We start from the raw sequence: 20,644 nt of genomic DNA on the forward strand, positions 1-20,644 counted from the left end.
GAAAAGTCCATAACTGAATTCCAGTGTGCAATCTAAGAAGTGCTTGTCACTTGCTGTCAGATGCTTCCACCTTTCTTCTGTGATCTGCTCAAGTAAAGTGGTGGACTGGATAGCCTCTCTCTCTGCCTCTCACCTTAGTAGCACTGGCACTGCACTGGTTCAAAAAGCTGTCTATATTATTTTCATTATAAGAACTTGTCAGAACATGCTTCCACCACCTGTCCTTCACACTAGTAGTGCTCATTTGCTTTGCTCAAGTCAAGTGCCACTGCCAGTGGCCACTGCAGTGCAGGCACAGCCGCACAGGCAGAGGCAGGCCGCAGGAAGCACAGGCACCACCACAACACAACACTTATGGTCCATGGATGGTCGGATAATCATCATAGCCGTCAGTCTCACTCTTCTTGGTTCAAAAAAGCCACCCATGACCCGTGTGTATATAATATATTAATATTTTATATTGATTATTTGATTCTCAAATGGCACATTTGCCATGGCAAGGATTAGGCCCTCTCCACGGTCCACCTCACTCACCTCATAGAGAAGAAGATGAGATAACGAAGAAAATGCTCCGAGTCCTGCTCCCACGTCTGGCCGCCCGCGTCACAACTCCTCTCAGTAAGGGCCCTAAGGGGTGGAGTCTGAGTGACGCACAACACGTCTAGAGGCAGAGACCTTGAGCGGGAAGACGGCAGCATGGCTCCTCCAGTGCGGTCTTAACTTGATGATCATGACAGTGATTCCGCAGGCCGCGGCGCGAGCGAGGCTGTGGGATTGATTGAATTGAGTTGTGCTGCCTACTGCTACACGCTACCTACTACTAAATTGTGAGTCAGTATATTTTATTTCATTTTTATATATAAAAGCGGTATTGTTGAGCACTACTAGCCACTAGATCTCCTGGCTGTCACTTTGTCACATGTTGGGGAATCACAGCGGCTCGGCTCCAGAAGTGGCGGGTGTCCCCGTCATCCTGCCAGGGCCGCCAAGAAGTTCATCACCTAATCTTAAGTTATTAATATCTTATGAGGAGAGGACCTATGAGATTGAGAATTGAAATAATTAAATATATATGGCTTTTTGAACCAGTGCAGTCAGTGCCAGTGCCACCCAGACGCTATCCACCAGTGCCACCACCATTAAGTGTGTTGGTCGGTCACTCGAGCACTGAAGGAGGTGGAAGCATCTGACAAGGGAAGTGACACTTTAGATTTGCACACTGGAATTCATTTATGGACTTTTCATTATAGATAGGTTTACACACTTCAACTTGTTGCACGCACCTGACCTAACTTATTTCATAACTTATTTTATTGTAATTTATTGTCATATTTTATATGAATTGAATTTACTGTTACATTGTGGGAATAATTATTTTCACTGCATTTAGGCTTTAGCACATTCATGTCACTTTATTTTTGATACTGTGTGGATTGTGGGCAGGGCACTGGGCGCAACAATGATATTATATCGATTGCACAGGCACTTTATTCGCACAGCCAATTGTGTTTGTTAGTAGTTTCTTGATGCACTTTAAGCGCTGTAGCACAATTTATTTGTTTGTTTCATATTTTCTTTTTATTGGAAAGATTTGGTATAGCAGCTTTTATTATACACAGCCTTTATTTTCGTATGCGCTGATTTACAAATGACATTATACACATTTTTTTGAGCTTTATGTAACCTGCCATCTACTGTTCTGGCAGTGGTAATTTTTTTAAAAGTAACGAGTAACTATGCAGCACAAAAAAAAAATACTTGAGTAGAAGTATCAAAATCATCGAAAAAATGTAGTGAAGTAAAAGTAGAAGTAGGAGAAAAAAATTCTACTCTAGGAAAATACAGATACCGCATTTCGGTACTTAAGTACAGTACTTAAGTAATTCTACTTCGTTACTATACATCTCTGCTTATGTATATAGTAACACAGTGATGATAGGCTGAAGAGACAGGTTGGGTAGAGATGGTAGATGACAGACACTTGAAAGGAAATGTTCTTGAAAGTAAGATAGTAGCAGATGGGATGCAGATAGGTTTAGCAATCATGTATGGTAGCAGATGACAGAGTAGCAGGTGGACATACAAGAGAGATCAACCCAGTGCAAGAACAGGTGGTAGTAGGCTCAAGAGCTAGCAATCTTAGATAATGCAGATGTAGTAATAGTCCTTAGTATGCAGAGCTAGATAGTGTAAGCTTTAGTATGAAATTTATAGAGGTTTCCCCTGTGGGGTACTTATCACTAATAGCAATGTAGCAGAGGAGAGGTTCGGCAAGAGCGGATGATCCGGTAGCGGGATACAGGGATCAGCGCAGCGTGGTTCCGACAGCGAGGTATGCTTGCAAGCATGAGAGCTTCAAGACAGGTTAGCATCAAGGCACAAAGCAGTTTGAACGAACATGTGAGTGAGAGCCGGCGATCTAAATAGCCATCCAGTCCGGCGCTCAGTGATGACAGCATCAGTCTTAAAGGTGTATGCGCACCTTATCAAAAGAGAATGGTGGGGTGCATACACTTATGAAAGAGTAATTAGGGTACCCAAAGGTACCAGAACATTACAGTATGAGAGCCAATAACACCTTGCTTATAGACTGAACTCTGTTGAAACCAGGACATTGCAAGTATTCTTCCCTTTTTTATTTCTCTGCTGTTTTTATTTTCTCTTTATTTCTTTGTTATACTTTTTATGTAAATATTTTATTTGCACCAATTTGACATTTTCTTTATTAAACCCTATTTTGAAAAGTGTTAACATTATCTCTAATGCTTTTAATGCAAGTTACTCTGAACATACCTGTCTGTGGTGACAGTAAGTGTTACAGACATTTAATCTAAAATCATAGTTTGTATTACTAAGATTGGAAGTTTCCTCCTTCTCTGTCAAAAGGTGGTGGTGGTAGCTTAAAGAGTTAATTGCTTAATTAACTTAACCCAGTGACAATCGCTCTCAGGCTGCTTGCACCTAGATTGTGTGCCCGCAAGCTGGAAAATCTTTCTGCAAGGTGCAGCTGAGAGTGGCATTGTTACATAGGTGACAGTGCAGCGTGAGATTGACTAGTCCTTTTTCAAGAGTTGGTGAGAAGGGCAAGGATCTGATATCTCTTCTCATCCAGTACTGTGCAAACGTTTTATGCAGGTGTGAAGAAATGCTGTAAAGGACTCTTTGTTCTTCTTTACATTGAAGACAGTTCTTAATGACATTGGCTGTGTATTTAAGTCCATTGTCCTACTGCAGAAAAAAATTTGGGATTAATCACATGCCTCCCTAATGGTATAGTATCATGGATATATATCTTCCGGTATTTCTCAGCATTGCGGGCACCATCTATTGGGCAACGTTTAGGCCTGTAAACACAGTGGTAAGCCAAAGAAATCTAATGCAGCAGACACATCATGCTTACTTTCCTTTGACTTTAGAAGATGTCCAGCAGTGTATCAGCACAAAATTGGCAAAAAACAGTGGGACACAGGTACACCTATCTGTCTGGAGAAGTCTGGAAAGAAGTGGTCTTCATGGAAGAAATGTCACCAAAAAGATAAACCTTCAATGTGGAAACAAGGCTAAGTGACTCACCCATGCACAAAAACAGAAACTGGTGTGCAACAATTACGCATTGGCTCTACCTAAACTCTTAGCAAAGGCCTAAGGGCTTTTTCCTTTTTTATGTAATCTCCAAAATTACCATTATTACTTGCACCATTTTCTGAATTTAAACTGTAGATAAGTACACATTAGTCAATTGTTCGTAAACAGTGCTCCTTAATGACTTGGAGAAGATCTGCAAAGAGGAGTGGGACAAAATCCCTCCAAGATGTGTACAAACCTGGTGGCCAACTACAAGAAACATCTGACCTCTGTGATTGCCAACAAGGGTTTTGCCACCAAGTACTAAGTCATGTTTTGCGAACGGGTCAAATACGTATTTCACTCATTAAAATGCAAATCAATTGCTTACTTTTTTGAAATGCGTTTTTCTGGTTGTTATTCTGTCTCTCACAGATAAAATAAGCCTACCAATAAAATTATAGACTGATCATTTTTTTGTCAATGGGCAAATGTACAAAACCAGCAGGGGATCAAATACTTTTTTCCCTCGCTGTATATACATGGTCTTAAGATGTGTTGGTTGGTGCTTCAAACTGATTATATTTAACTTTGTTGGTCTGAGACAATCAAGGTTTCTCCATTTCCTCATACATTTTGGTCACCATTCCACACATTTGCTGCTTGTAATAAACAGAATCTGCTACATTATGGGCTTTCTGCCTTGGCGTACTCTGTTTTGCTCAGCAGGGATCAATTCACCCATTTCCTTGAGCAGATAGATAACCAGTCCGTCTCCGCTTACTTTGCAGAGACGGAGTGTGACGGAACCGTCGACCCACACCGTGCTTGTGGTCTTCCGTCAGTATACGGCTTCCTCCAGTCTGGACATATAGAGATATTCCAGCCGCCCCCCATACAAGAACTAGCCTGAACTTAGCTTGTATGTGTCTGGAAACAACTAACTCCTTTATTAACACAAGCAGTAGATTTTTATACACTTGAGAAGCATGACAGTCACTACCTGAACAATGGCCTGAATATTTACATAAGCATCACACAATGAATAGCTAACGAGGTACAGCTGACTAATCCCATCTAGACAAGGTTATCCTTCACATGCTAATTAGCTCAGCGTACTTAAGTCAGCCTGGAAGCCCAGACTGCCGGCACCAAAAGTAAAACAAGATACAAATACACATATTATAGTGTAAATACTGAGAACCCACAGTAAACAATAGATGATCAAATCAACATGATTTACAATCCATGGAAGACAGGTGTTTTGGCTGATGACATGCATCTGTTACAAGTCTGATCAACTGAGCAGTCCAAACCATCAATTTATCTGTCACATAGTTTTTTTTTCAGTCTCAGTGACGGTGAGTACCGTCACATATCTTCCCCCCAAAGGTAGACGAACTAGGTACCAGACCCCCAACTGGTCTGTGCCTGAGTTCGTCGGGTAAAAAGTCCCAAAGAGTCAATCCATCATGGCACCTTCCTTGACAAAGTTCCACATAGCTTGTAAGTTTGTCCCGGCAGGGCGCATGGAGCTCTCGTAGCCAATCAGTCTGTGGAAGTCTGGTTTGGGCAGGCCAGACTGGGCTTTTTGGTCACCCTGTGTCCCTAAAAGACACAGAGTGATTTAGACATAAGAAGTGCCTAGCGGGTTGAGAGAGGTATTTCCCACCCTCTCTAAGGTAAGCTGTGTTCCAAGGACCCCCCAACCAAAGTGACTACCGTCACATCTCTCTGCTTCTGGAAGGAGACTAACACAGGAGGGGACACCAAATGGGTTGACTTTGAAGGTAGTCTGTAGTTCCAGCCCCCCAATGTCTATACCCACACAGTACCCCAAGCAAATTGTCCCAAAGGGAGCATTACTCACCCAGCCAACCTCTGCCTCTCTCGCAGAACATACCCGCTGTAGGGAAGAAGCGTGGACTGGCCCTTCTCCCTGGAGTCCTTTCAGCTGCTGGAGAGAAGACAGGGTGGCTGGGCTCACTCCCTCATGCTGTTGGGGATCTGGGCCGACTGCCCAGCATCCCTGGGGTATACAGGTGGGGATTGTAGTCTCATCCACCTGCTCAGAAAATCCATCCCTTGTGAGTTGAGGGCAGAGGCCAGCAGCACTCTGCTCTGTTGCCAGCACTTCTGCTGGGGACTCCACGTAATCTGCTCCGGCAACCTCTTGTCTCTTCTCCCCCTGGATCCTGATCTGCTGCTGGGGACTGACCACCACCTTCTCACCCTGGGTCTCCGGGACTGCTGCAGGTGTGGGGCAGAGGTCTTGGACCCTCTGTCCAGTTGTCAGCGCTTCTGCTGTAGAAGTTTCTTGTAACTCCACACATGCTGCTGGCCTGAAATCCCATGTCCCTGTCAGTGGTGTAGCAGAAAGGTCAGCTGCCTCTTCTCTCTGGGAGGCTGAAGCTGCTGTTGGTGTTGGGCAGAGCTCAGTAGTGCTAGGCCCTGATGCCAGCTGTTCTGCAGGAACATAAACTGAAAAGTCAGTGGCCTTGCACACATCTTGCTGGGTCACCAATTGTTGCATCCAGAGGTCAGCAGCGCTAGGCCTGGATGGTTGCTCATCTGCTGTAGGCTCACTGTGATGTTCCTCCTCAGAAGAAAAGTCTAATAAATCTCCAGTCTCTGGAATTGCTGAAAGTCCAGGACATGGACTGGTGGCACTTGGGCCCAGTGCCAACACTTTTGTAGGTGATTTATAATCCAAATCATCTTCCAATGGAAAGTCCATTAAATTTGTAATCCGTGGTTTGGGAATGAAGATGGCTTCCTCTTCTCCCATACCTTTATCCAGCGGCTGAACAGATGCATTCCTCCATCCAAGCTCGTCCTGTGCAGAAACAGGTTCGTCAAGGTGAGTCAGCACTTGCTGCATCCGCCATAAGACCTCCGCATCCAAAACCGTGGGTGCAGGTGAGCAAAGCACACTATTACTGTGCCACATTGCCGACTCTTCATTCACGATTTCTGGACTGTCAGCTGGTACTTCTGGGTATTCCCAGGCAAGGGGAGCCCAGGCCTGGCACTGAACAGAGTCTAGCAGCTGTCTGTAGCCGATCTCCAGCTCCCATTCCTGATTGGCTAGAAATTCCAAATCTTCCAGTACCCAGTGAACGTCCAAGACATTCAGCATCTGTTCTCTGTATTCCAGTATTTCCTCCAAACGCCACTCCAAATCACTCCCAAAGTCAGGGTCCTCAGACAGCCTCTCTAATAACAGCCCCAGGCCGCCGTAGCAAAAGCCTTCTGTTGGGCTGCCATCTGCTGTCCATGGGCACACTTGGGTTACATACCATCGGAGGGCTCTATAGCTCTCATCCAACCGCATCTCCACCTGGACCAGCCTGCTTAACTCAGCTTTCCATTCCTTATGCGGTTGTCTCCCCAAAAACACCATTCGCACTTCGTACTGTGACCAGTACCTTTCCTGGAAGGAGGGGAGGATTTTTCCCTGGTGTCGCTGCTCACAGGCTAGCGCTTCCTCCCAGAGTTCCAATCGGATTGAATCATGCCATCCCAGCAGGACCTTCTCTGACACCGGTCCCCTGTGCTGTAACCGCATCTCTCGCAACCTCCTTCGGAATTCCTCTTCCATGGCGGCTGATATCTGTACCTCTCCTCTTCTGCTCCCCGGACCTTGGATCCCGGTGGAGGTTTGGATGTTCCAGACTGCAGGAAGCATCCCACCGCTTGCCACCAATGTGACGGAACCGTAGACCCACACCGTGCTTGTGGTCTTCCGTCAGTATACGGCTTCCTCCAGTCTGGACATATAGAGATATTCCAGCCGCCCCCCATACAAGAACTAGCCTGAACTTAGCTTGTATGTGTCTGGAAACAACTAACTCCTTTATTAACACAAGCAGTAGATTTTTATACACTTGAGAAGCATGACAGTCACTACCTGAACAATGGCCTGAATATTTACATAAGCATCACACAATGAATATCTAACGAGGTACAGCTGACTAATCCCATCTAGACAAGGTTATCCTTCACATGCTAATTAGCTCAGCGTACTTAAGTCAGCCTGGAAGCCCAGACTGCCGGCACCAAAAGTAAAACAAGATACAAATACACATATTATAGTGTAAATACTGAGAACCCACAGTAAACAATAGATGATCAAATCAACATGATTTACAATCCATGGATTCAATCCATGCAGTCCAAACCATCAATTTATCTGTCACATAGTTTTTTTTTTCAGTCTCAGTGACGGTGAGTACCGTCACACGGAGCTGTCAGATCTCCGCTCTTTTCTATGGGAGATCAGATGAAAACGGACTGCCTGTTCGATCAGATCCTCCAGACGGATGGAAAATAGGGTTTCCATCCATCTGGATTTCACAGACCACATTGGATCGGAGAGCAGCGGGTGTCAGTGGAGATGTCACCGCTGACATCCGCTGCCTCATAAAGGTGAATGGGGCATCCGATCAGGTCCTCCTGAAAAAACGGACAGGCGGACCTGATCGGAAAGCCCGTGTGAAAGGGGCCTTATGCTCTCGAATATCAAACCAGATTAACCACTTGCTGACCACCGCAGGACTATTTACTGCGGCGGTCAGCCCCTCACAGGCAAAGTGAGGTAGTACTACGTCGCTAGCCTGTGAGGCTCTAGGGAGCGAACGCGCGCCGCTGGAAGCGCGCTCCTGCTCCCGCTCGCTCACAGACCCCCCCCCCCCGTGCGTGTGAGCGGCGGACCCGATGTCCGCCGGTCACTCGCGATCGTCGGTTACACTGGGAGAAAGGCAGGCGGCTGATGTAAAAACAGCCGCCTGTCATTCTCCCTTGTGTAACAGCAGAGATCATATGGTCCTGCTATGTAGGACCGTAGATCTCTGCTGTTACATGAAAAGCCACATCCAATCACAGTTAGAAGCACGCCCCTAGGGACACACTTAACCCCTCCTTCTCAAATAAAGTTAACCCCTTCCCTGCCAGTGTAATTTTTACAGTAACAGTGCATATGTATAGCACTGATTACTGTAGTAATGTCACTGGTACCCCCAAAAGTGTCAAAAATGTCAGTCAAGGGTCCGATCTGTCCTCCGCAATGTCGCAGTCCCGCATAAAAAATCGCAGATCGCCGCCATTACTTGTTAAAAAAAAAAAACAATAAAAATGACAAAAATCTTTCCCTTAGTTAGTAAACGCAATAACTTCTGCGCAAACCAATCAAAATACGCTTTTTGTGATTTTTTTTTACCAAACATATGTAGCAGAAAACAAATTGGCCTAAAATGTTAAAAAATTTCGATTTTTACATTTTTTGGGGGGGGAATTTCATATAAAAAAATGTGAAAAATATTGTTATTTTTGCAAAATTGTCGCTCTTTTTTTGTTTATAGCGCATGATCAAAAAATCACACAGGTGATCAAATACCACCAAAAGAAAGCTCTGTTTGTGGGAAAAAAGGACGTCAATTTAATTTGGGTACAGCGTCAGGAAGGGGGGTAAAATCTTCCGGGGCTTAAGTGGTTAAATAGGTCAGCACACAATTCTAGTGCCTTCCTGAGTAAATGAAACAGAATAGGCTGCATTGACAGATTACTTGATTCAGCTGAGGGCGCAAATATTTTGTGAAGTTCAGTCATTGCAAATGTGCAGTGCAGTGACTAAACTCAAATTATGAACCTTCAGTTTACATTTTAACAGTGCACTCTACTGGGATCCCCTTGCATCATTCATGCTAACAAATAATTTGGTTTCACTTTGACAAATCATACATTTAACGTTAAGTGGGCACATCATCTGCTACCAGTTCTCAATGGGGTTGATTTACTGAAACTGGAGAGTGCAAAATCTGGTGCAGCTCTGCATGGAAACCAATCAGCTTCCAGTTTTCTTGTCAAAGCTTAATTAAACAAGCTGAAGTTATAAGCTGATTGGCTACCATGCAGCGCTGCACCAGATTTAGCACTGTCCAGTTTTAGTAAACCAACCCCAGTGTATCTGACCAAAAAGACAAGAAACACAGTAGAACCTTCTTAAAACAAAAGAAAACTGCTGTTTCCCTTTCATCACAGATCCAAAAAAAAAATGAATTATGTTAGGACAGAAGATAGAGCTCTGCAAACCATTCCTTTATGCCCTTGTGGCCAAATTTACACTCAGAACCACTGGTTTATAGTCTAGATACAAAAGATAAAATGCGCTCATGAAATCAGGCGCATCAGAGGTTTTTTTTGCATATAAATATTGATAATAATAATATTATTAATATGTGTGCAGCGTAATGAGGTATCTAAAAAAGTACTTGGTTATAACAGGGGGAAACTCCAAGACTGATGCTGCTGAAGGATCAGGTGTGGCTGAAGAGTCTCCGCTCCAGCTGAATGGAACGGGCTTCGGTGACGATAGCTGGCAGCCTTATCAACCAGGAGAGCAGGGTATCCTGCATGGATGAATAAATGGAGGAATGGGTGGAAAGGTGAATCAGAGCTTGGATTATAGTGCAGCAGTGTTCATCAGATCTGGGAAGATCTTCATGGGTATGCAGAAAATATAAAGGTGGCCACAGCGCACATATTAATAAAAGCATGTATCCATTTATCGCAAAGCTTAAGTAAACACTTACATTCTAGGTAAACTAAGTTCTGCTTGAAATTGGAACACTAGGATAGCCGCGTGCAGCACGGCCAGTAGTTATATGTAAATACGATACAGTATATCATACACTTGATAAAGGACGCGGGCCTCTGAAACGCATTCTACATGTTCCTTTTTACTCCCCCAATGCTTGCTACCTTGGTTCAAGGAGCCCGTAGACGCCACTGCTCTTCCACCTCTCTGGCGGGTTTGGAAGCTTGTGCGTGACAGCTACTGGCCGCGCTGCACACAGCTCTCCTATTGTTCCAAGTTCAAGCAGAACTTCGTTTATCTAGATCAGTGATGGCGAACCTTGGCACCCCAGATATTTTGGGACTACATTTCCCATAATGCTCCTGTACTCGGCAGTATAGTTGAGCATCATGGGAAATTTAGTTCCAAAATATTTGGGGTGCCAAGGTTCACCATCACTGAAGATGTAAGTGTTTACTAGGGCTTTGCAATAAATGGATACATGCTTTTATTATTATGTGCTCTTTGGCCACCTTTATAGTATAAATACAGCCTAATATTATATAGCCATTTATTTCAAATTGAAAACGGGATAGTTGGCAGTCGTTGGTACAGTGTGTGGAAACCATGGCTTCTATGGAGTAGGATTTGTGGACTAAACTTTCAGTGTCTTTGTAGTGAACTTTAAAGATGAACTTCCCCACAATGTCTAGCTTCAGAAGTGAATATATGTCTTGTTTTAACTGGTTTTACTACTTGCTCAGAATATGTAAATACATAGCTTGGGTATAGGTTCACTTAAAAATGATTAAGCTAAGAGGAGCTATGAACACCGAGAGTAATACTGAGATTTGCCCATTTCTTACTTCTAAAATGTGAGTGTATTTTATATGGAAATAAATTATTTTTATTAGGGATCTGCACTATGGTTTTTTTCTCTTGCCTCCTATATGAATAACACCAGAGCTGCAGACTGAGACTGAACAGCCCGTGAAAGCAGTGCCACTTAGTGATGCTAAAGTCTTGGTTTTTTTTTTTCATTAAAAATAACAAACATTCTATACTTGACTCCTCTGTGCAATTGGTTTTGCACAAAGCAGCCAGGATCCTCCTCTTCTCGGGTCCCTCTTCGGTGCTCCTGGCCCCTCCCTCCTGTTGAGTGCCCCCACAGTAAGCAGCTTGCTATGGGGGCACCCAAGCCGAGCCACAGCTCCCTGTGCCCATTCAGACACCGAGCTACGGCCCGGGCCCACCCCCTTTCTCTCCTCCTTGGTTTACTGACTTTGATTGACAGCAGTGGGGGCCAATGGCACAGCAAATGAGGAGGGGATTCCTGGTCAGCTGAGTCTCTCGTGCAAAATCGCTGGATCTAGATGAACCTCAGGTAAGTATTAGGAGGGCTGAGGGGGGCTGCTGCACACAGAAGGCTTTTTATCTGAATGCATAGAATGCATTCAGATAAAAAAAACCTTCTGCCTATAAAAGGTTTTCCCCCTTAATGACCAGGCCATTTTTTGTGATACGGCACTGCGTTATTTTAACTGACAATTGCGCAGTCGTGCAACGCTGTACCCAAATAAAATTGGTGTCCTTTTTTTCCCACAAATAGAGCTTTCTTTTGGTGGTATTTGATCACCTCTGCGATTTTTTTTTATTTTTTGCGCTATAAACAAAAAAAGAGCAACAATTCTGAAAAAAACAATATTTTTTACTTTCTGCTGTAAAACATTCCCAATAAAAAAAAACTTAAAAATCAGATTTTTTTTCATCATTTTAGGCCAATTTGTATTCTGCTACATATTTTTGGTAAAAAGAAATCCCAGTAAGTGTATATTGATTGGTTTGCGCAAAAGTTATCACGTCTACAAACTATGGGAAAGATTTATGTCATTTTTATTTATTTTATTTTCTTTTGCTGGTAATGTCGGGGATCAGCGATTTTTAGCAGGACTGCGACATTGTGGCAGACAGATCGGACATCTAACTGATATTTGTGAAACCTTTGGGGGGACCAGTGATATTATTACAGTAATCAGTGCTAAATATATGCACTGTTACTGTACTAATGACACTGGCAGGGAAGGGGTTAACACCAGGGGCAATCTAAGGGTTAAATGTTTGCCTATGGGGTACTTTCTAACTGTGTGGGGGATGGGCTCACTGGATGAACACAAAGACCTGTGTTCCTTAATAGGAGGAACACAGGATCCCTGTGTTAATCTCTGACAGAACAGTGGTCTGCCGTGTTTACATCGGCAGATCGCTGTTCTGTCTCCAAGGGGAGCGATCGTGGGTGCACGGCAGACATTGTGGCTACCGCACCCACTGATTGGCTCTGTTGTAGAAATTTCTGGTTGAGAATCTAATTAAAAGTTAACTATGCATATGCAGGAACAGATTCACAGGACTCAATCTCTGTGTTTAAAATGTCCGTTCATTACAAAATGTATTATTACATGTTGTTTTATACATAGATAAGAAAGGGGTGGTGTGAGATGTTATTAAAAACTAACAAATAGAAATATGTTATTAACCTCTTGCCAACCACCCACCGTAGTATTACTGCGGCAGGGCAGCTAGGCTGCACAAAATCACGTAGTACTACGTGATTTCGTGCATGAGGTCTCAGCGGTGCGCGCACGCCTCTGGAGCCACGCTCCTGCTGTGTTTAGACACAGCGGGAGGCGGGCCGCAGGAGGAGCGGCGGCGACCGCCGCCGGCCTCCCGCGATCACCAGATAACTGACAGAAGACCCGCCTGCTTATTTAAACAAAGCAGGCGAGTCTTCTGTCACACAGGCAGAGAGAGATCAGAAGTTTCAGCTAAGCTGAAACCCCGATCTCTCTGTGCCTGTCACAGAAATCTTCCCCCACACAGTAAGCAAGCATACTTAGGCACACATTAACCCCTTTGATCACCCTCAGTGTTAACACCTTCCCTGCCAGTGTCATTTATACAGTAACAGTGCATAATATTTAGCACTGATTACTGTATTAATGTCACTGGTCCCCAAAAAGTGTCAAAAATGTCAGTTAGGGGCCCGATCTGTCTGCCGCAAAATAAATTCCAAAAATCTATCCTGTAGTTTGTAAACGCTATGACTTTTGCACAAACCAATTAAAATACGCTTTTTTGGGATTTTTTTTTTACCAAATATATGTAGCAAAATAGAAGTTTTCCTAAACTGATAAAAAAATAGATTTTTAAAATATTTTTATTGGGAATGTTTTATAGCAGAAAGTAAAAAATGGCCTGGTCATTAAGGGGGGTAAAACCGTCCGGAGCTGAAGTGGTTAAAGACTAGCGAATACAAACAATTGCAAAAGTAAAACCCTGAGAGGGGAGGGGAAGTAAAGATGGGGAGAGCTTCTAGCAGAAATTGTGTCTGTGTGATATGTGAAGGTTACAGATCGCATTTCAACATTGAGAACAAAATGGAGTCTCTTGTGCTTAAATGAACAATACAATGAAAGTCCATGTCAGCTCCCCCTCTAGCAAATTGGCGCGTGCGCATGCCCACACTAATTGCTACACGAAGTGACTTTCATGTACGTCGTTTCGCGTAACTGAGCCAACCTGCCGCTGTAAAACTGGTCGGCAAGTGGGTAAACACTCCAAAAGTGCACAATAACCTCCTGTAGTTAGTGAGGTCTGTCTAAGCAGGTGAGAAGACGTTCAAAAGTGGGGTAAAGGGTACAGTGGTGATAAGAGTCAAGTGTTCAAAAATGTTTGGCGTATGCACTGCGCTTTTCACAGAGATTGGATTTATCATATTTTATGGACTTTGTTGAAAGGTGGACTCACATAGATAGATAGATAGATAGATAGATAGATAGATAGATAGATAGATAGATAGATAGATAGATAGATAGATAGATAGATAGATAGATAGATAGATAGATAGATAGATAGATAGATAGATAGATAGATAGATAGATAGATAGATAGATAGATAGATAGATAGATAGATAGATAGATAGATAGATAGATAGATAGATAGATAGATAGATAGATAGATAGATAGATAGATAGATAGATAGATAGATAGATAGATAGATAGATTTCTTATATACTGTATATTATTGTATATTTTTTATAGAAATTGATAATTTATGCACTTTTTTAAATTTAATTCTATATGCACGTGATTCATTGAAGGAAAGTAGTGCGCCCTTGTGAGATTTTATACATTTGTTGCATTTGTACAGGTAGTTGGATACATATTGGTGTTAGCTGCTTCCTGTAGTATTTAGGATATATCACATATTTTTCACAATCGTATTGTAATAGTAATTTAGCGCGGAAGTTTTTTTCACATTAGTTATTGCAGAATGTTTATTGCTGTTTATTATTTTAATTGCCTGTCCATTTCTTGTATCATGCTGTTTTATTAATCTAAGCATTCATCTTCTGTATTTTTATTTTATCTCCATTTTTGCCTTTTCTTCCCTCTAAATTTGTTTGTTTTTCCCTCTCTAGACAGCAACTTTGTCCTTGGAAATGCTCAGCTGCCTCATTCCTACCCTGTGGTGTATTGCTCAGATGGCTTTTGTGAACTCACTGGTTTCGCTCGAGCAGAGGTTATGCAGAGGTCATGTGCTTGTACCTTTCTCTATGGCACAGACACCGGGGAGCAAATTCAGCATTGTGTCCAGAAAGCCTTGAATGATAAACAAGAGCTAAAGGCTGAGCTGCTGCTATACAAGAAAAGTGGTGTGTAAATTAAATTATTTCTACCAAGTTCTTTTTGCTTAGCATATGTAAAATAACATAAAACCCTACTACCCTATACTAATAAAAATCTCTTCTGTATCATCTGTCAGAACAAGGTCAAATAGGTCTGTTTGTAGTTATTCAGTTATCTTAATAGATCCTATTCTTAAAGCATGCCTACATCCAGTACAAAAAAAGAGAAAAATTCTCAAACCTTCTTTAAGAAATGAGAATTTCTTGAATGCAGTTATTAAATACCACCTCTACTTCTGCACAAAAAAATTCAGATCTCCACCATCTTGTCTTTCTTGCATCGTCTCATCCACTCAAGCTTATTGGAATCTGTCAGTATAGAATTATGGTGGTTGCTGTTGATGAGACAGTAGGAGGTCACTTAAGGTCCATAAATACGATAAGAAAATTGGAAGTAAAATTTCATCCAACAAACGATCTGACGATTTTTGGATTGTTAGAACAGTGCTTTCGATAGCCATCTGACGACAAAAACTGGATGTACAGGCTATAACATTTTTATTGTACGTCAACACAAAGTCCGATTTTCGTTTATTTTGTACAGTTTTCGTCCGAAAAAAAACGTAAGAGCAAGACAACACATGCTCAGAAATGAAAGAATACATACAAAACAATTCAACACATGACATCACTTCTGCACACAGCAGAACAAAACACACTTAACACACTATTGAGCTTTTAAAGGGTAACTCCACTTCCATGGGGAAAAAAATAAATATATAGAATTGCGACACAAGTCATATTGTAATTGTATGGTATAAAAAATTACCTTTCCTTTTCAATCGGCCCATAAACGTTCCTTTGGGGCTTCCTTTCAGAGAAGACCAGTTGTCCCAAGGGCTGATCTACCATCCTGCTTTACAGTCACTGGTTTGAATGGCTTAGCTATTGAAAGCCAGGTACTAAGGGATAGAGGTTTGTCTGCACCAGTGATCCCTGCTATGGTGAAGGCAAAGAAGTTGACTTCCAGCAAGATATACCATCGTACGTGGAAAGCGTACATTTCTTGGCGTGAGTCTATTGGCGCTCATCTTCAATCCTTTTCTGTGGCTCGGATATTTGTCTTTCTTCAATGGGGCGTTGAGCAGAAGTTGGCCTTGAGTACCATCAAGGCCCAGGTGTCTGCCTTGGCAGTCTTCTTTCAGCGACAGTTAGCCACGCACTCTTTAGTTCTAAATATGGCTCCACCTGTGCGGTCTCTTTTGCCGCCATGGAATTTAAACTTAGCGCTCTCGGTTCTCGAGAAACCTCCATTTGAGAATTTTCAGGAGATACCCTTACTGACGTTGTGCCAGAAGGTGGCATTCTTGGAGGCTATTACCTCGACCTGCAGGGTGTTGGAGTTGGTGGCATTATCCTGTTGTAGTCTCTATTTGGTGGTCCATAGAGATAAGGTGTCCCTGTCCATCATTCCTACCTAAGAATGTCTCGGACTTCCATTTGAATAAGGACATTTTGTTTCCTTCCTTGTGTCCCAAGCCGACTCATCCCAAGGAATTTGCTCTGCATACCTTGGATGTGGTTTGAGTGATTCGGGTGTATCTGGCAGCCACAGAGTCAGACTCGCTTTTTTGGGTTACACAAGGAAAGGACTGGCCGCTCCTTTGGCTACCATCTCCAGACTCAGGCCTATTCTATTAAAGGTCAGGTTTCTCCTTTCCCTGTCACTGCGCATTCTACTCGAGCGCTGAGTACTTCTTGGGCCTTCTGTCATTAAGCGTCAGTTTCTGTAGTTTGCAAGGTGGCCACTTGGTCTTCGGTACATACCTTTCCCAAATTATACAAAGTAGATACTTTGGTATCTGCAGATGCTTCTTTTGGCCACAAGGTTTTGCAGGCTGCTGTTTAGGAGGGGCTGTTCCCTCTTGAGGAGTGTTTTTCTTTAAATATTTTATTTCAGATGGGGCTCCTGTGACCCGGTTAGGGCTCCTGTGTCCTGGTTAGGGTTCTTATGTTTAGCCTTGGGTTCTTTTCCCCACCCCTCATTTTCCTTTTGGCACTGCTGTCGGACGTCCCAGAAGTTATGATTTATGGAGCGCTGTGTCCGTCGATGAATGAAAGAGAAAATGGGATTTTTTTCTCACTGTAAAATCCATTTCTCAAAGTTCATCGACGGACACAGTACCCTCCCTTCTAAGGAGTTTTGATACTTTCTAATACTGCTTGCTACTAAACTGAATACCTAGAGCATAAAGGGGGGTTAAATAGCAGCTGAGGTCGGCCCATGGGCATAGCCAAGTGTTTTTTGTTCTGCCTAATCCTACTCCTGGAGGAGGCAATATAATCCAGTAGTTATGATTTATGGAGAACCCAGGAATAGAAAATCCTATTTTTTGGTGAGATACTCCCACTAGAAAATCACGTCTAAAGGGATGCAGACCCTGCAATTTTCCTCATTAGAGCCCTGCAGGTGCAGCAGCTGATTGAAAATTATGAAACCACTCCAATTAGATTCACTTACCACATGGACACAGACAAACACACAGGGATTTTTTCAGAATACCAACAGGTAGGAATCTGCTACAAGGTTTGTTAAAATATTTGTAATGGCCATAGATCACCCAGAGGGGAATGTTTTTTTCTCAAAAGTGAAGTTACTCTTTAAAGCTGGACTTACAGTTGTGTGGGAAAAGTGCCAACCAAATTGCAGAGGCCTTCATGAAACCCACCAAGAAACTTTGATTGGTGAACTAGGTCTGCCTGACAGTACTAAAGAATAAAACAATTTCAGGGTAATCCCTCTAACTGCCACTCTTTAGGAATTGTCAAGGAATGCTTCAGTGGAATAGATGCAATCACCCCTTTGGTATTTTATTCTTCAGGTTCACAGTTCTGGTGCTTGCTGGATGTTGTACCCATCAAAAATGAAAATGGGGAGGTGGTTCTATTTCTTGTTTCATTTAAGGACATTACAGATGCCAAGACCAAAATGCCAGAGAGCTGGAAAGAGACAGGTACTAGAAGAAAATTTCCATATGCTGATCATTCTGTATTGTACATTTCTTCTTCTGTAATTCTGTTGGCAGTAGGCGTATTACATTGAGTACTGATTAAATGCAATTTCTTATTTTGGCAGGAAGGGGGGAGCAGCAGACTCGTTTAACAGGGAAAGGTTTCAATGCCAATCGTAGGCGAAGCCGTGCTGTGCTTTACCATCTCTCAGGTCATCTACAGAGACAAAATAGAGCCAAAGCAAAACTTGGTAAGGTAGGTAGTGGTACAAAGTGAGAGGACTACATGAATGTGTACTACAATAAAGTGCTAGACAGTAAGGAGTCCTATGCCAATCTGTTAAATAATCATATAATTATTTTGCTGTTATTTCACATTGATTATCATGTGTCAAGAAAGCATAAAATGTTAATTTAAGAATTACAATGGTAGAGAACATTTAGGAAAATTTGATTCCTCCCACAACTTAAAGTGTATGTAAACCCAAAATGTGTGTCCTCCCTATTTTTGGCATCATGCCTCACTGTATATAGCTTTGTTAACCTCCCTGGCGGTATGATTCTTTTGGATTTTAGGTGCTGAAAGCGGTACCATTATTTTACATGTAATTCTTGAGAATGAGCAGCCCAAACCGGCTATTTACATATGATTTTTTTTTACTGTGCGTTCTTCTTTATAACATCTCGGGTATGATAAAGTTTGAAACACAAAATCATAAATTATAATATAATAAAAAACTATAAATAAGTTAAAGTATGTATGTATATATACATAAAAAGTACAGTAAAACTGCAGGAAAGGGCACTGGGGGGCAATGTAATGTGAATTTATTTTATTTTGAATGGTATCAGTGTGTTTGGTGTGTTTTACATTTAAATTTGCCGCCGGTTCCACCCCCCTGCGAACGTCACTTCGCAGGAGACGGAAGCCGGGGCATGGAGAGGATCAGGAGGAAGATCCTCCGCCGCATACCGCTCGCATACATCGCTGGATCCCGGTGATAAGGTAAGTAACCTCTTTTACAGGATCCAACAATGCTTCTGGCGGTATCCCGAGTGTGGCTCGGGGTTACCGCTTTTGGCTCTGAAATTTAACCCCGAGCCATGCTCGGGAATACCGCTAAGAAGGTTAAGTAATTTTTAATGAATCTGTTGCAAAAATTCCTACCTGGAAATTCTGCAGACTGAGCACCACTGACCCACTGTCATGCAGTGCCATGTCAGCCTGTCATGTGCACTTCTTCAATTGCTCATTGGGCTGCCTTTTGGAGAAACCTCTGATAGGTTGCCCAACGGCCAACAGAAAATGCTGTTTCTGGCAAGATCTCTAGCCACATGCCGACTGAAAATATACATCATGTTTTTTACGTTAAATACTGGGGTTAAGGCAGCAGCTAGCTGCCATAACCCTGGTATCTTTATTTAAAGCAGGCGGCCAGCTTTCAGATAACAGTGGTCCCGGCAGCGTATTCGTCACGAGATCACTTTTATACGCCGAGGAGAAAGTGCTGTTTCTGGTAAGATCTCTGGCCACATGCCAACTGCCTAACTGTAAATATATGTCATGTATTTTACGTTAAATACCGGGGTTATGGCAGCAGCTAGCTGCCATAACCCCAGTATCTTTATTTACAGCAGCCGGCTGGCATACAGATAAAAGTGGTCACGGTGGCGATTTCGCCATGGGATCACTTTTATAGACTGTGGGAAAGGTGCGCCTCTCCCGGCGCTTCCTGGTGGTTCCCGAGCCCCCACTCAGTTCTCAGGCCTTAGAGGACCAGAGTGACGTCTAATGTCACTTCCACCTCTAGGCATAAACAAGGGATTTTTTTTCCCTTAAAGGCAAAATGTCATTTTTTTTTTTTTGCTTTTAAAGGTAAATTAGTGATCTGAAGTCTTTCTGACCCCAGATCACTCAATAAAGAGGACCTGTCATGCTTATTTGCATTACAAGGGATGTTTACATTCTTTGTAATAGGAATAAAAATGATAAAAAAATAAATAAATTAAGGAACAGTGTAAAAATAAAAAGTAAAATAGATAAGGAAAGAAAAATTTAAAGTGCCCCATCCCTCCGACCTCGTGCGGAAGAAGCGAACGCATACGTAAGTCACACCCGCAGGTGTAAACAGTGTTCAAAGCACACATGTGATGTATCACCATGATCATTATGGGCGAGAGCAATAATTCTAGCGCAAGACCTCCTATGTAACTCTAAACAGGTAATCTGTAAAAAATTTAAAACGTCGCCTCTGGAAATTTTTAAGTACCGTAGTTTGTCCCCATTCCATGGGCGTGCGCAATTTAAAAGCATGACATGTGAGGTATCTATTTACTTGGCATAACATCAACTTTCACTTTATACAAAAAAATTCAATTAAAGTGTATTTTTTCCAAATGCGCAAATACAGTGTGACATAAAATATTGCAATGACCTCCATTTTATTATCTAGGGTCTTTGCCAAAAAAAAAAAAAATATATAATTTTTGGGGGTTCCTAGTGATTATCTAGCAAAAAAAGGGTCAGCAAGTGGCTAGGTAACAAACTTTGCAACAGTTTCACAAAAATGATTTGCTTAGGAAAACTGCATTTTTTTGGGTTTACATGCACATGGAAAAACAATTATTTCAATGTATACTGTATCTGTTTAAAAACCGCATTATAACTAAAAGTTATTACTAAGTTGAGTAAGCAATGCTAAATAACTTACTTTGTACAGATGTGAAGTCTTGATTAATTTAGTGATAGCTTTTTACATTAATGAATCTTGTATTTTAGGTTTAATTTTCCTTTAATCAATTTTGCTTC

At 42.3% G+C, this 20,644-nt stretch overlaps 1 protein-coding gene across 2 annotated transcripts in view; it reads left to right on the top strand.

Annotated features, from left to right (window-relative positions):
- Window positions 1–20,644, top strand: part of KCNH3 (potassium voltage-gated channel subfamily H member 3) — a 148,647-nt gene that overhangs the window by 73,549 nt on the left and 54,454 nt on the right. For both annotated transcript variants that reach the window (XM_082244360.1, XM_082244361.1), the window contains 3 exons: window positions 14,618–14,851; window positions 17,707–17,838; window positions 17,961–18,091. In XM_082244360.1, the coding sequence (XP_082100486.1) occupies window positions 14,618–14,851; window positions 17,707–17,838; window positions 17,961–18,091 (497 nt within the window). The remainder of the gene's footprint in view (window positions 1–14,617; window positions 14,852–17,706; window positions 17,839–17,960; window positions 18,092–20,644) is intronic.

This window comes from Pelophylax lessonae, assembly GCF_965119305.1.
Source record: "Pelophylax lessonae genome assembly, chromosome: 2".
NCBI lineage: Eukaryota > Metazoa > Chordata > Amphibia > Anura > Ranidae > Pelophylax > Pelophylax lessonae.